The following is a 16,841-nucleotide window of genomic DNA, read 5'->3' as shown; positions in this document are numbered from 1 at the left end:
ATTTTTAGTAGAGATGGGGTTTCACCATGTTGGCCAGGATGGTCTCAATCTCTTGACCTCGTGATCCACCCACCTCGGCCTCCCAAAGTGCTGGGATTACAAGCATGAGCGACTGCACCCGGCCCATTTTATTAATAGAAGAATTCCAACCAACAAATGCCAAAGGGATAGCAGAATTAGAAAAAGCCCTGTTCTACAATCCCTAATTATTGCGCGGATTTCAGCAATGATCATCAACGACCGCTGAAACGATCAGGTAAAATGCTGAACTTTGTAATGAATGATTGAAGCCAATAACTCCAAACCCACCCATCAGTCTTAACATCGCCGATAGAGAGGCACCAGCATTATCTGCCTCCTGACGGGATACCACAGGAAGTACCCAGCACCATCTAGGAAGTATTTTTGCCACAAAACCAACCAGACCTCCAGATCTAGCTACCATTTTATAGGAAAGATAAGTTCAGAGAACTATGTCAAATGACACCTCGGGATTCCAGGAACGTTTCAAATGTGCTAAACTCCTTAGAAGGAAAGACACCTATAGACATTTCAAATAAATGCAATTTATAGGCGTTGCTTGAATCCTAATACAAACAATCCAACTACAAAAACAGCCAAACATTTGTGGGACAATGGGAGATGCTTGAATTCCAACTGTATATTTAAATTTAAGGACGTTAGAAATATTTATGTACAAAATGATGTAATGCTTGGAATTTGCTTCAAAATAATCCAGGTACAGCATATGGAGCTGGAGGAGTGGGCAGCAGTGTAGATAAACAGGCCTGGCCGTGTGGATGGGTTGTCAGAGCTGAGTGGAGTTGCATAGGGATTTATTATACCATGATCTCTGCTTGTACATATGTTTGGAGATTTTCATAATCAAACATGAAATTTTTTTGATTTTCATAATCAAAAGTCAATAAAAATATGGATATACAACTTAATTCCTCCATCATGACCGTGGTGGGAGTGGTGTGTATGTGTGAAATGTGTGTGTGTGTGTGTTCTCATGTTCTGTTTGGTCTTAATTCAAGTTGCAACCCTGGAAACAGTTACATTCTCTGGAAAATAACTTTTTACAGGTGTAAAGAATGCCCTAACCTAACAGATTCAAGGGGTGTCAGACAGGCAGGCACAGACACCAGGCCCCTCCTTAGGGGACTGCTGGGGCCAGTCCCACACGGTTATTCCCACGGTCGAAGACCGAGTAAAACTGTCGAATGAAGACATCCCCCAGGATCCAGAGGGGCCCAGCTGGAGGGTAGATGTCAAGTCCTTGAAAGCCGCTGCTGCAGAACTGCATTCCATCCACGAAGTCCTGGGGTTGGAAAAAAGGATGCAAATGACATGGGGAAGAAGGAAGTAGTGCTCCCTGGAGGCTGCCTGTGTGGTGGTGGTGGCTGGCACTGGATGGCCTTGGACAGCTGGTGGGTTCCACCATTTTGGTCAGTGGGTTCTTCCTCCTGCTTCATATGTCCCTACCCTAGTTTTCTCAATAAATTGTTTGTCTACACAAGTCCATTCTTATGGGCCTGGGGTCTATGTTCTACAATTTTGAGAATGGTTCATCTGTTATATACTTCCACCTGTCCCCACCACCATCATTTTACAACTGGGAAACCTTTGTTGCATGGCTAGAAGAGCAAAACTGTTGGCACCGGAAGACCTTGGTTTAAATTCTGGTTTCTTTGGTTTCTAGTGAAGCTCAGCTTGGTTTTTGTTAAGGGAGAGAAAGAACTCTGTTAGTGGCTACCCACTGCTATTTTCTTGTTGATGTTCTGGGAACAAACATTTGAGTGACCCCCTTTAGATGAGGCAAGTAGGCATCCCTTGTTCAAGAGAAGAGTATCACCTTCTCCAATCTTAATTTTTTGTTTGGCAAAGACGTGCTCTACCAGGCAAGTGTGGTCTTTCCAACGACTTGAAATTTGAAGTTGCTGAAGAGGGTGTGGGAAAATTTGCAGAGGGTTCAGGGAGACTTCTTGAGAGGAAGGACATGAAAAGTCAACGTTTTTACAGCAGTTTTGATGGATTGAGGTGACTCTGATTGAAATCTGCTGGTGGGAAAGAACCATGCACCATACTGGGAAAGAACCAGCATAAGACCTTGTGATCCACCTGCCTCGGCCTTCCAAAGTCCTGGGATTACAGGTGTGAGTCACCACGCTTGGTCAGGTCATGATCTTCTAAAATGATCTTCTAAAGGAACCACACACCGTACTGGGAAAGAACCACACACCTCCCCTCCCCTGGCTTCTAGGAAACTCCCACTCTTTTTTGGGCTCTCCAGCGCCTGGAGCACATCAATGATTTCCACCTGGGCAGGGACTCAACTCACATGGGTTAAGGTGAGAGTGTGGGGGTGCTAGGGTGTGATGGGCATGTGGACTGATGAACAGGGCTCAGTCTAAATGTCTCACTGGTCCTAGTGTGGTGCTGACAGCGGCAGCTCCAGAATCCCTATGTGGCAGGAGCTTAGGGGACTTACCATGAAGCCGTGTTTTAAAACAAACACTTGTTTTTATTTGGATTGTCTGTTGGTGGCTTTGGGAAGGAGTTAATAGAGGCTTAGGGGTAGGACTGAAGCCCTCAGTCTCTACCTTAGCACCTCTCTTCTGATGCAGTTACCCTGATGCTGTCAGTGACTCTTGGAAAAATTAGTGTGTTGAAGTGTAGTGCCAAATACCTACAATGCTGGAAATTCAGACCAACTGTGGTGTGAAGTGCTCACAGGTGTCCAAAAGGTCCAGGAGTTCCCTTTCTACTTCACCCTACAAACTTGAGAATTTACTGCAACAAAAGACATTTTCTTGCTAGAGGAGGAACGTTAATTTGAATGTTAGAACAAATATAATCTTATTCTCCACTCCTCCCTGCAAACAGCTCATATCTTGAACCATTTATTTGACTCTCTGAGTCTCGATATTCTCACCTATAAAATGAGATAGTAATAGCTCCAGTCTGACCTGGTGGTAGAGGAGATTAAACTCTGTCAGTTGAAAAGTCCTACATGGCAATATCAGAAGACTTCCTTAAATGGCTTGCCCGAATTTTACTACTGCTTCACGGCAGAAGTGGAAATTAGAACAAGCCCCATAGTCTTTCCATCAAAGGCAGCTGTGTCCCTCCCAGAGGTGATGCCACCTCAGAGTAGAACAAATGCAGGGCGGGGCTTAGGGTAAACGCAGGCAAAGTGCAGGCGACTGAAAAGGGGAAGTGGTAGGCATGTGGGGAGGGCCTTGTGGCCTGCAGAATAAGGAAACAGTTCTTACCAGCAGGGTGTAGGCAGTTGGGCTGAGGGTGTAGGGGACTCCGTTGATGGTGAAGGTGACATCCGGCATGACATTAAGGTTGGCACACTCCACAGCATACTAAAACCCAATATGGAAGATCCATTTAGAGCCTTCCCACCTCCCAAGAGAAGGCCTGGCTCTCCTGCCCCCACCATTCCCTTCCCCAGGCAGGCACTCACTTCTCCATCCACGGGGGCTGCCCCGATGGCATTTTGCAGCTGCTTAATCTTGTCGGGAGGGCCAGTGATGAGGGAAGTCCCTGTGTCCACAATGGCCTGGCAACCCTCGGAGCAGAACATCACAGTGCCTCCCACCTGGATGCTGAGGCGACAGGGTTGCAGTCAGCCCACCTTCCCTCCCCTGGCTCCTAGGAAACTCCCACTCTTTTGTGGGCTCTCTAGCACCTGGAGCACATTAATGATTTCCCCCCACCATATGAATGTTACTCTGTTGTTTTCTACTGAGATCCATAGGAAGAAATCTGTTTACTTCTTGACCCAGTGCACACACACACCCATTCATGCAATTGAAGTGCACTCTGGTATTTTCTACTACATTCCAATTCATCAAAAAGTGTAGGTCATGATCTTATGATCTTATTTATTTATTTATTTATTTGAGATGGAGTCTCACTCTGTCGCCTAGGCTGGAGTGCAGTGGCTCGACCTCAGCTCACTGCAACCTTTGCCTCCCAGGTTCAAGTGATTCTCCTACCTCAGCTTCCCGAGTAACTGGGACTACAGGTGTGTGGCACCATGCCTGGCTAATTTTTGTATTTTTAGTAGAGACAGTGTTTCACCATGTTGGCAAGGATGGTCTGAGTCTCTTGACCTTGTGATCCACCTGCCTCGGCCTCCCAAAGTCCTGGGATTACAGGTGTGAGCCACCACGCCTGGTCAAGATCTTCTAAAATGATGTCATGACCCATAAATAGGTGAATTCCTACAGTGTGAAAAACCCTCAATAGACAGTGAGCATTGAGACCTTTTATTTTTTGCATTCCTAATGCCTGATACCTTGCAGGAACTCAATCCTAGCTAAATTGAAACTTGAACTGCACTTTTCCAATTCCTGCATTGTCTAGCACAGCACTAGGTATGAGGCAGGCATGTAGTCCCACTTCATGCCCAGATACTGTATATATTTCCCGGCTCAGTTTCAATGTAATCCCCTCCATGATGCACTGGAGGGTTCTTCAGATAGAAGCTGTCGTGCCTGTCTGCTGGACCACGTTGATGGCACCTCTCTTGGAGCACTGACCACCTTCCATTTTATAGGATAGCAGTTTGGGTGCATCTCATCTTCTGTACAAGTTTTTTGAGGGCAAGATCTGAATCCAATTCACCTGTGCAAACCCCCATGTTACTCATCCCTTGCCTTGTGTGTCAGTGTTGAAAGAACAAAGGGGAGCAGGCTGTGCACTAGTATTGACTGTCTGTTGAATTAAAGGCACGCCACATGTACAAGGAAGGAAGCTTTGTCTGCTGCCCTGGTTACAGAGGTCCCTTCCTGCACACTTGCTCAGCACCTCCATACCTTCAACCACAGTAAGCTTCTGGCATCCTCTGCTAGCGACCAGTGGTTTTTCAGTTAATTCCGTTTGAGTTGTGCCTCTTGAGTTTACTCCTAGTACTGTAACTACTTCATGGGGAATACTCACTTATCCAGCGCAATCTGCCAGTAGCCTTGCTTGGTGACTGGGACCCAATTCAGGCTCCCAGAGAAATGTGAGTGGTCGTAGCCTCCGAAAATCAGCTCACTCCCCGCACCACCTTCTGGGTTACTACATGGAGAGAAATACAAACTGTCCAGGAAGGGCCACTGCAAAACTCTAGGGGTGAGCCTCAGCTAAGACACTTTGCTTCTTGGTCTCATACCAAGCAGCCAGGTAGGCAGAAACATTAGCCTAGGCTTTGAGACCAGGACTCTGACTACTGCAAGTGGATTGGTCTGGGCCTTTTTGACACAAGATTAGAAACAGCTCCCCTTGACCATTTGTGAATGTCCTTCTGCTTCTTGGATAAAAAGGTTAAGGAGTTGGGAAATGGGGCCAGCAGGTCTGTCATTCAGAACCAAGACCAGGACCATCCTGGGTGGGTACACACTGTGTGACTTGAAGCAACCCCCAAAGACACCTTTTCCCAAGGTATCTTCCCCACTACGGTTGTGACAGCACCTGGTGTTTTTGTGTTCTTCACTCATCATGTTAAGGCAAAGAGGCTGATTTGAATGTATCATGACTTACTAGAGCTTGAACACTTATTTTCATTGGTATCGATATCTCAGATTATGTTCTGGAACCTAGCAAGATTCTGGAGAAATCGGACCTAAGACAGATTCATTTTGAGGAAGAAAAGGATCAGAAAGATACAAAACTGAAATCAGGGTAGTAAAGAGGGAGAGAAGGGAATACCTGCAGGAATTTTAGGACAGTGGTTTTAGAGAGGGAGTGGGGAAAGGAACTCACATTTGTTGATTACCTTGGTGCAAGGCCCTGTACTGGGCATTTTGTCTATCTAAACTTACTTAACTCACATCAACCTAGTGGTCCGTGGAAGAAACTGAGCCTCAGTGAAATGAAGCAATGTAAGTGGCAGGATTCAAATCCAGGTTGGTCTGACTGCCAAACCTCGATATTCCCCATTACAGCCCACTTTTCCCAGGCGACGGGAAAAGGAAGTTCTGCAAGGGGAAGCAGAAGTGTCTAGACAACCTGCCTTTCTCACTCACAGCTCTGCCTAGGCCTGGTCCTGAGTGCCGTCATGCTGGAGAGGAAGCACAGCTTGATAGGGAAAATCCAGGACCCTCCGTGTGGGAGAGGGGAAAGAGAGGAATGGGCTTGTGCTGAAACAGGGTGAATGCAGGCCAGGTCTGACCTGGAAGAAGTCAGGAAGGTCAGAAATCACTTTCCTGTGTAAGGAGGAAGAGGAGATGACCCTCCAAGGATGCCGGGCAAGAGTGCCTAGAAACGTGTGAGCCTCATGACCTTTTCCAACAACAATGCAATTTTTAAAAATGTTGTAAAAATAGTAACATGAAATGTACTATCTTACCTATTTTTGAGTCTACAATTCAGTAGTGTTAAGTATGTGCACACTGTATAAAATCCAGACCTTTCATTTTACAGAACTGGAATTTTATACCCATTAGGCCATCAACAATGGTTTAAGAACTCCTCACTTCCCCTCCCCAGGCCCTGGCAACTGGCAGTCCACTTTCTGCCTGCGAATTTGACTACTCTAGGCACCTCACCTAAGTGGAATCATACAGTATTTATCTTTTTATGACTAGCTTATTTCACTTTGCATTATGTCCTCAAGTTTCTTCTGTATTGTAGCATATCTCGGAATTTTCTTCCTTTCTGAGGCTGAATAATATTTGATTGTTTGGATATGCCACATTTTGTTTATTCATCCATCAGTATGCAATTATTTTATTGTCAGCTTAACTTTTCATTTTTTTCTGCCTGTTCCTCCTGCAGGTGCTGTCTTTCTTGTTTCACTGTGTCCCCAGTGTGAGCATCATACACAGCATATAATAGGAGCTTGATATTTAGTGACAGCATCAATGAAGAACCAATCCCAGAGATTCCTTAAATTTAAGCCAGTGTAGTAGAGTTTACAAAGTGCTTTCACAACTACTTGATGAAGCAAATCCCATTTCCTCGATATTCAGAGAGGTTAAATGTTTTGACTAAGATCACACAGCTGATAATAGACCAAGCTAAAGACCCCAACCAGGTCTTTTGATGGCTAAGTCAAGTGCATGTGTTGTCTCCCTATAGTTATAACTGACTTTAACCTCACAGTCTTGATGGGTCTTACCTGCTCATGTAGACAGAAAACATTGGCAAGTCCACCAGGTTCTGAGCCATCATGTTGTCAAACACTGGAGTCACTCCTCCCACAGCCAAGGAGGGGTATCCCAGGCCCAGAATTCCATCAAACTCTGCATCCACAAAGGTCTGGCCTGGCTCTGTGACACTTTCTCCAAACTGCTGGCCAACCACGGTCAGTCCTTCCACCTGGCAGGAGAAAGCCCACAGGAAAATGGCACAGGGGATTGCTGGCAAAGAGTTTGATTCCTGGATTCTCCTCTGTCTTGAAGCTAATTCTTCTCCTTCCCAACTTTCCTTGACTAAATAAGCACAAAGATGCTTGCTATATTCTCAAGAAACAGAACATTCCAAAACCTCAGAAGCCCTCATGCACCTGCCAATCATTGCGCCCCTACTCAAGAAGAGCCAGTCTCCTGACTTCTAATAGCGTATATTGGTTTTGCCTATTTTTTGGATTTTATATAAATGGAATCATCCCGTATGAACTCTTTGGTATCACTCAACATTGTGCTTATTGCACACTGTTTTTTTGTAACTTGTTTCAGAAAATTTTGCCTACCCTAAGATTTTGAAAACATTTTCCCATGTTTTCTTCTAAAAGCTTTATTGTTTACCTTTCACATTGAGATCTGGAGTCTATCTGAAATGTAGTAATGTGTAAGGTAGGAGTCAAGATTTATTTTTTTCTATCTGGATATTCATATGACCTGGCACTACTTAATAAATATACCATCATTTCCTCCACATACCGCAGTGTCATGTTCAACATAAATCAGATGACTGTGTGGATAGGTTTTGTGTTTTCTGTTCTGTTCCATTTGTATATTTTTAAAATTCTTTGCCAACACCACACATCTATATTGCTGTAACTTTATAATAAATCTTAATATTTACCAGTGTTTTTCTTCAGCAAGGTTGTTTTGGTGTATTACATATCCATATAAATGTTAGAATCAGTTTGTCAATTTCTAAGAAAAGATGCTCTTGTTTTAATTGGAATAAAATTGGCTCTATAGATCAATTTGAAAAAAATTGACTTTTAAATAAAACAGAGTCATTCAGTCTATGAGCATGGTTTAGTTTTCAATACAGGTCTTCTTTTAATTTTATTCAGTAACATTTGTGATTTTTATGCAAGTCTTTTACTTTTATTTAGTAAACGTTTCTATTATCAGAGTAGAGTTCTTGCACTTTTTTTTGGTTAAATGTGCTTCAAAGTAGCTATGGTTTTGATGGTGTTATAGTGTCATTAAAAATCTATTTGCCATTTGTTTTACTTGCTACAGGTTGAGCATCACAAATCTGAAAATCTGAAACTGAAGTGCTTCAAAATCCAAAACTTTTTGAGTGCCAACATGACGCTAAAAGAAAATGCTCACTGGAGTATTACAGATTATGGATTTTCAGATTTGGGATACTAAACTGGTAAGTGTAATGCAAATATTTCAAAATCTGAAAAAATTTAAAACCTAAAAGACTTCCAGTCCCAAATATTTGTGATAAGGATCCACAACCTGCATATATAAATCCAAATGATTTTTCTTTGAGACAGAGTCTCATTCTGTCACCTGGGCTGGAGTGCCGTGGCATGATCTCGGTTCACTGCAACCTCTGCCTCCTGGGTTCAAGCAATTCTTCTGCCTCAGCCTCCTGAGTAACTGGGACTACAGGCGTGCGCCACCACGCCTGGCTAATTTTTGTATTTTTAGTAAAGACAGGGTCTCACCATGTTGGTCAGGCTGGTCTCAAACTCCTGACCTTGTGATCCACCCGTCTCAGCCTCCCAAAGTGCTGGGATTACAGGTGTGAGCCACCATGCCTGGCCCTAAATGATTTTTTTATGTTGACCTCATATCCAGCAACTTTGCTAAGTTCACATATTAATCCCAATATCCTTTCTGTAGATATTTTTGGATTTTCTACTTATGGAATCTTGTCATACATTAAAAACGACAGTGTTATTTCTTCCTTTTCCATCTTAATGTTCTTCATTTCTTTTTTTCTTGTTGCACTGGCTAGGATTTTCAGTACAATGTGGAATAGAAGTGGTGAGATTGAGTGTCCCTGTCTCATTCTTGATCGTATGGAGAAGTCTCTCGACAATTCACCATTAAGTGTAAAGTTTGCTGTGGGCTTCTTTGTAGATGAAGCCCTTCATCTTTATCAGATTAAGGGAGTTACTTTCTATTCCTAGTTTGCTAAGGGTTTTTCTTGTCATGAATAGATGTTGAATGTTATTAATCTATTAATATAATCATATTGGTCATATGATTTCTCTCCTTTTATTCTGCTAAATGATAAATTCCTAGAAAGATGACCCTTGGTTAAGATGTATTATCTTTTTATACACCACAAGATTTTATTTGCTAGTATTTCATTTAGAACTTTTGCATCTACATTCATGAGAGAAAGATTGGTCTGTAATTTTATATTTTCTTTTGTTATAATGTCCTTTTCAAGTTTCATTATTAAAGTTATGCTGGTTTCATAAAATGAGTTATAAAGTGTTTTACTTTATCAAATATCTGGAAGGACTTTGTGAAATTTTTTTTTTTTTAGTGTAGAAGATTATCAGTTGAGGCTTTTCTTTGTGGGAGTTTATGTTTTTTGTGGAAGGATTTTTTAATAACAGAGTATATCTTTTAAAAGATTCCATTTTCTAACTTTTGTTTTTGCATAGTTTGGTGTGCTATTTTCTCAAGGCATTTGTTGATTTTTGAAGATTGTTAAAATGTATCATATAAAATTATTCTTGATAACTTTAGGTTCTCTTTTCATTTTAATATGTTAAGTGGTATTTTCTTTTCTTTTTTCTTAATTATTCATGTCAGAGGTTAACCAATTTTATTCCGTTGCAATAATTAATTCTTGGCTTTTGTTAATTTCCTGTGTGATTTTTCTATTTCATTATGTCCCATTCTACTCTTTTATTATTTCCTTCTTTTGATTTCTTTGGGTTTGATTACTATTGTTTGTTTATGGTTTGCTCATTTTCTTGTTATTGTTTCTTGAAATGGAACCTTAGTAATTGATATTAGCATTTCTCTAATATACATGCATTTCTAGGCTAAACGTCCTTTAAGGGCTGCATTAGCTTATTCACATTTGGCATGTCCTTCTTTATTACGTCAGTCAGGGTTTTGATAAGAGAAGCAGAGCATTAGGAAGGTACTATAGATATAGATGAAATGGATATGGATACTTGGATATTGATTATAGGCAACTGTGGGTGCTAGCTAAACAGTGTACTGTTTTCTGGCCTGGTGCTGCAGACTGCTGTTACGTCTGCTACAGCAGAAAGGGAAATAGATTCAAGATGGGAGAGATAAGGGGCCGTTGGAACCAGGAGTGTGAGGGTGGATGGAACCCGGCATTGTTTCTCCCTTTTCCCCAAGTCTCCATCTCAATGATGGGGAATGTTCTGCAGCAAAAATCTGTGAGTTCATTATAGACGGTAAGTGCACCTGGGCCCTGGAGTCGAAAAACTGAGGGAAGGACAGTGCAGCTGAACATTGCTGTGGGCTTGGCTGCTGCCCTACACAAGCCAGGTGAAGCCCAACAGATAGGTGAACAAGCATATGGCTCGAATTCCCTTTCTTTCCCGTTTCAGTGCTTCCCTGCATCTCAGAGGTTACTGTGAGGATTCAGGTTTGGGATATAGCCTCTAAATAGTTATTTGTACTTTTTATATATATGATTGTAATTAGATATACAATGTTATAGTATATGTCATAATAATATATTAATTATTATCATATAATATATCACATTACATATATGACATGTTATTTAATATTTATATAATAGATTAGCATATTATATATTAATTTACACAACATATTAAATATATAACACAAACATGTTATAATATAATAACATTATATACTTATATGTTTATATAATTAATATATAATGTATTACATATCATAATATATATCATATAATAAAATTATGCAATTATTATAGATTATATCTAATATATATTATATCTATATAAAATATACAGATGATATATATAGTATACTATATATTATATATTCATACATATGGATATTATATATTATATATGTAATGTGTGTATGCACACACACACAAATAGTTCCAATAGAAAATGCAGTGCATTGTTTTATCTTTTTATGATATTTTTACATAGATGGTGTTTTTCTGCTTCTGGCATTCTTTCAGCTGATAATATGTCCTACTCCACCCACTCTAAGGGATGTTGATGAAAGCTGTGCCCTGCTGGCCTCGGGAATACCCCCTCATGGACCAATGCTCGCCAGGAATAGGTCAACCTCTGTTTCTCCCAAGGCCCAGGCATATATTGCTGTCTATAAGCCTGAAAAAGTACCTGGTTCTCTGTCCCCACATTTGTCTGATTCCCATAGTTCTGGGACCCATAGGACTTCAGAGGGAGTCAGAGGGTCAGAGGTCAGAGGGAGTTTGAGGAACAGCTCATGAGCTCAGCACTGAGTTCAGTTTGGGCCTTGGCCTTTGGACAACCGGGTTTCTGCCTTGGCTCTGTGACTGGGCTCCCATTTCAGACCTTGCCCCCTTATTTTACTGAGTTCAAACCTCGCCCGCTGACGTGGGCTTCTTTATCCTTCAAGATGGCGACCTGGTCTTATCTCCTCAATGCCCTAGAGACTGGAGATCCAGCTGTGCACCCTGTCACCAGGCTTTGTGCACTGGGCACTGCTTCCTGCCGCTGTGCTGTCCTCCCCCAGGGCGCAGCATGCTGTGCAGACTGACCCACTGCTACCATCTCAGGTGGGGAGTGTTGGTCCCCCTTTCTCCTAGAAGTTAGTCCTAACCCCTGTTTCCACCCATTCCTGAGGCAGTTTTGAAACCCAAGACCTCTGAATAAGTCTCCCAAGTTTCTGGCCAAGAGAGAAAAGATGAAGGACTTGCACTCACAGAGACTTGGTCAGCTCCAATGATCCCGGACAAGCTCCCGGTTCCATACTGAATGGAGAAAGATTGCCCCGGCTGGCTGTACGTGCTGGACTGGGAAGGCTGGAACCTGGTGTGCGTCTCTGGAAAGAAGTGCATTGCTCTTGCCCATGCCATCGGCTCACTGCCTGCATCCTCGCCCTGGTGCCACCCAGCCCCAGTGCGGCAGGGTCTCTTCCCTTAGCTCTCAACACTGAGGGAGAGCCCCTAGAAGCCTGGCGATGCCCCTCCCTAGTGAGCAACTACATTTCCCTCTAGCTACAGATGTGGCCTAATTGGAAACCAAACAGCTGTCCCTGAGCAAATCTGATTGTCCACAATGACCTCATGAGGCACACCAAGATAAGTGCCATTTATCAGGCGCCAGCCACAGTCCCTGCCACCCGTTGTGGGTCAGAGGTTGGCCTTCAAAAGAAACTCAGGGGTAAGCAATTGCCCCAGGAAATTACTCCCAACTTTTCTCCCAACCCGTGGACATCTCTAGCCTTGGGGTTTCCAGGGAGATTCTGTCGCTGGGACTTGTCCTATATCGAACAAGACATCTTTCTGTAGCTCTTCTTTTCCAACCCTTGCTGAAACCTCTGAGTTACTTGTGGCCAAATGGACCCACCCATGCCATTGTGCCCCACCAGCCCCATCTCTGTGCACCAGGAGATAAGGCTACCAAGCCTCCTTGAAGCAAGCAGACTGTCTACACTAGAACCCAACTAACCTACCTGCTCAGAAATAACCAATTAAATTAAACTGTCCCCTACATTCCTTTGGGTGTTCCAAAGGAAGTGAGTCATTATGTCTAAGATTTCTCTTTTCATTGACTTTCTTTCTATTAATTCTGATCTGTATGGAAGTTGCTCTCTTGAACAGCAGCCACATTTTAGTTCTTCCTTGGCCTTGCTCTGTCTCTGCTGTAAGCAGTTCCAGGGCAGACTCAAAGATGGAGAGGGGAAGCTGGTGTGGCAGGAGTGGCCAGTTTCTGGAACCTAAGCCCCGCTTCCCCAGAGTACTAGGTTTGGCTTCCCAGAACTGGCCCCCAGACATTCTCTGCTGGTGCTCCTGGCCCCACTTACTGCAGGCTGGGCTGGTGCAGTACACAGAGGGGACCCAGAGATTGGAGGAGCCAGTGTCGAAGATGACAGTGAAGTTCTGTGGTGGGGAGCCAATGGAGATAGTGCCGAAGTATTCCATCTGCAAGGAAGAGTGAGAAGGAAAGCGGGCGTGGGTGGTGGCGAGGGACAAGGGTACTCACCAGGAAGCCAAGGGAAAGCTCCCTGGGGCCAAAGCCTGGGGTACTACAGACTGGAGTTTACAGAGCCTAGGAAGTGGCAATGCTGGAAAATGAAAGGTAAAAGGAGCAGAGAAATGGCCATGAGTGAGGAAATCAAACCAAGTCTCTGGCTACTTCATTTAATTTTACTTGCATTAACCTGATTTTTATAAATACATTGTAGGAGAGGCAGTGGAGGAAGAACCACCTGTTTTACAGACTAGGGAACTGGGGCTGGGAGAGGTTAAGTAACTTGCCTAAGGGTACACAGCCAGTAAGCTGCCCAGCGGAGAGCAGAAGCAGGGGCCTTCAGTGTGGGATGATGCTTTCACTCCCAGCCCTTTCCTTCTGCAGAGAGCTCTGACATTTGGGTACATTGGGGCCTGCTTAGCCAACTCCATGGCGACCCAGGGAATCAGTCCCCAAGGATCATCCATCCAAGTGAAGAAATCCACAATGGCCTTCAGCACTACTGATATGGCACTGGCCGTGCCCTGATGCTGGGCCTTCCTCCAGCTCCCACCTCTCCCCAGCCCTGACCCCAGGAGGCCTCACATCCAAGTAGTTGATGAGGGGTTCATTGGCACTCTGGTCCATTGAGCAGGACTCCGTGAACTGGATCATGTCCAAATTCTGGGATTTCCAGAACTCAGAGAGCTGGCTCCGTGCCCGCAGCTTCTTCTTGAGGGACGGATGCCTCCTGAGGGGCACCCTGGAGACAAAGCCCCATGTGAGGAGGAGATGTACTTCTACCTCCCTCTTCCCCCCATTCCCATCCCATTTTCTCAGGGGCCAACTAGAGAAGACAGAGGGGGGGATCTGCAAGACAGCACGCAGGGTACAGGTGGGATCAGCGTCCTCTCTGCCATTCAGACTGCCCGGCCTCATCTCTGCCCTGGAGAGTCTTAGAATCTTAGAGTGGAAATGGCTCCCCTCCTGGAGCTGAGCTCTTTGAGATCTTCTAGGAAAGTGGAAGATGTGGGGAGGTCTGCAGTTTTACATGAACATCACGAACGGCTGATTTAAAGGTGCAGAAAACTCTTGGAGGCAGTGATGGTCAGTCCCCTGGGGAAGTACTGGGGTGCTTTGAGCTACAAACCACAACTGCAGGTTTCTGCTCTTTTGCAACACAAGAAGCTCCCCGGGACTTGGGAAGACACCTCCGTGGAGGTGGAGGCAGGAGGATGACTTGTTGAGGACTGGAGATGAAGGCCATACACAGGCGGCCACTGGGTAAGCCTCTTCCATGCATTGATGCAGACCCTCAGCTTCTCCTCCTCTTCATCTCCCTGTAAGCTTTCCTATCCCAGGGCAGCCCTGAGCTGCAGGGCAGGGGACTACCCAGCTGAACACAGTGCGGGATGTCTCCTCACCTGTGAAGTGATCCTTGGGCCTCTCCCAGGTCCAGGAGCACCAGCAGCAAAAGAAGGAGCGTTTTCATTGTGGGTCCGACGGTCCGACCAGCAGCTTCTCCCTTGCCCGCTCCTTTCTTCTCTCCCCGAGGGCTGTGGGAACGGACTTTCCCTAACTCTCAGACCTACCCAGCCCAGTCTGAGGGCTGAATGATAAGGCCCTGGAGTCATTAGCCATGCCCAGAGTAAATACAGCATGTGGAACAGGGCGTTCCCCCTCCACCTCTCCGTCCCTTTCCCACCTACAAGAGGAGTGTGAGTCTGGGAGTAGAACTTGCGGGTCCGTGCATTCCCTGTGAGCAAGAGGGTCTTCTGAGGCTTGGCTTCTCCCAGGGCCTTGGCACCTCCCCTGACCCCAAGAAACCCTGTGTTAACGAATCCAGAGGGCAGCACATCCCTGGCCGCCTGGAAGCGCCCACTGAGCTGTTACCGCAAGTGCTCTAGCTGGAGACTCTGGAGGCGTGGGAGCTGACTTGTCATGGGTGGCAGGATTCTCACTCAAAGTATTCATCCGTCTGTTTTCTCAGTGATTCTTATTCTCTTCTCAGTCTCTCAAATGCTCCAAAGGCAGTTTACCCTTCCCTGGCCCACTTTGAAGCACAAACCAGCACTCCTCAAAGGTCCTGAAATGGGAAAATGTAGCTGCGGATTCGTGGAGCCCACTCTCCTGACTCTAAGGACTTGATGAATCTGGGGCTGGCGCTCAGGGGTGTATGGAGGAGAATGCAGGGGCAGCGAGGGAGGGTCAAGGGGGTCAGCGTCTGGAGCAAGTGCCTGCATGAGTCTACTAGAGCGGCCACGACAAAGTACTGGGGGCTGAAACAACAGAAATTTGTTTTCTCACTATTCCGGAGGCTGGAAGTCCAAGATCAAGGAGCTGGCAGACTTGGTTGCTTCGGAGTCCTCTCTCCTTGGCTTGCGGATGGCTACCTTCTCTCTGTGTCTTCACATGGGTCTTCCCTCAGCATGTGTTTGTGTCCACATTTCCTCTTATAAGGACACTAGTCATACTGGAGTAGGGCTCACCCTAATGACTGCATTTATCCTTAATACCTCTTTAAAGACCCTGTCTCCAAATACAGTCACATTCTGAGGTACTAGGGGTTAGGACATCAACACGGATTTTGGGGGACAGAGTTCAGCCCTTAACAGTGCTCAGGGACAATAGGATCTTCTATCTGTTAAGTGGGACTAAGCACAGGGGTGGAGAGTGGGTGGGGCTCAGGCCTTAGTTACCGCAGTGTGTGAAACCCCCTCACCATCAGCCTATCTCTGTGGCCACCCGCCTCATAAACAGATGGTGGGGCTTCACAGCCTGGGGTGGGGGTGAAGGGGTTACAGGAAGGAAGACCCTGACCCTGACTCAAGTTAATTGGACCCTCTTAGCCAGGGCAGCAGCGGCCACCACCATGTGCCAATGCTTCCAGAGGGCACTAGCTCAGCAGTAGGAAGTAGGTGGCCTGGGTTTAGCTTTAGCTCTGCCCTGACCAGCAAGTGTTCTGGAAAATCTCTTCGGTGCTATGGGATCTGCCTTTCATCTCTGAAGTTCAAAAGACAAGCAAACGTGGAGTATGGAGCTAAGTCAAACCTGCCCTTGGGTCCAAAAATGTTAAAAAGACATCAAAAAGACTTAAGGAACAGCCTAGACCTTTGACCCCTGAACCCAAGGCAACAAAGCCTCTTTGGCATTTCCCAGGAGCCCATCTCGTTGACCTTTCACTGGGGAGAGCCGTCTAACCCTAGAAGGTCAGCTTCAGTCAGAAGTGGCTAGAAGTGCAGATCATTCATCTTGGCAGTAAGCTCTGCCACAGTTTGCCCATAACTGCTTACTCACCGGATACCTTAGTTTTGTCATCTGCCAAATACCCTACCTACATCAATGGGTTTTTTTTTTTTTTTTTTTTTTTGAGACGGAGTCTCGCTCTGTCGCCCAGGCTGGAGTGCAGTGGCCGGATCTCAGCTCACTGCAAGCTCCGCCTCCCGGGTTCACGCCATTCTCCTGCCTCAGCCTCCCGAGTAGCTGGGACTACAGGCGCCCGCCACCACGCCCGGCTAGTTTTTTTTTTGTATTTTTT

At 45.1% G+C, this 16,841-nt stretch overlaps 1 protein-coding gene across 1 annotated transcript; it reads right to left on the bottom strand.

Moving 5' to 3' along the window:
- Positions 1-257: 257 nt before the first annotated feature.
- On the bottom strand, positions 258-14,921 carry CTSE (cathepsin E). Its single transcript, XM_017880834.1, has 9 exons — positions 14,728-14,921; positions 13,910-14,066; positions 13,158-13,275; positions 12,055-12,173; positions 7,124-7,323; positions 4,960-5,082; positions 3,479-3,620; positions 3,279-3,377; positions 258-1,324 (listed from the first exon to the last, which is right to left on the bottom strand). The coding sequence occupies exons 1-9, from the start codon at positions 14,793-14,795 to the stop codon at positions 1,160-1,162; spliced, it is 1,191 nt and encodes a 396-aa protein (XP_017736323.1). The 5' UTR covers positions 14,796-14,921; the 3' UTR covers positions 258-1,159.
- Positions 14,922-16,841: the final 1,920 nt, after the last annotated feature.

Source organism: Rhinopithecus bieti, unplaced genomic scaffold (genome assembly GCF_001698545.2).
Source record: "Rhinopithecus bieti isolate Rb0 unplaced genomic scaffold, ASM169854v2 scaffold_12049, whole genome shotgun sequence".
NCBI classification, from domain to species: Eukaryota; Metazoa; Chordata; class Mammalia; order Primates; family Cercopithecidae; genus Rhinopithecus; species Rhinopithecus bieti.
This window is presented reverse-complemented; position numbering and strand designations above follow the sequence as displayed.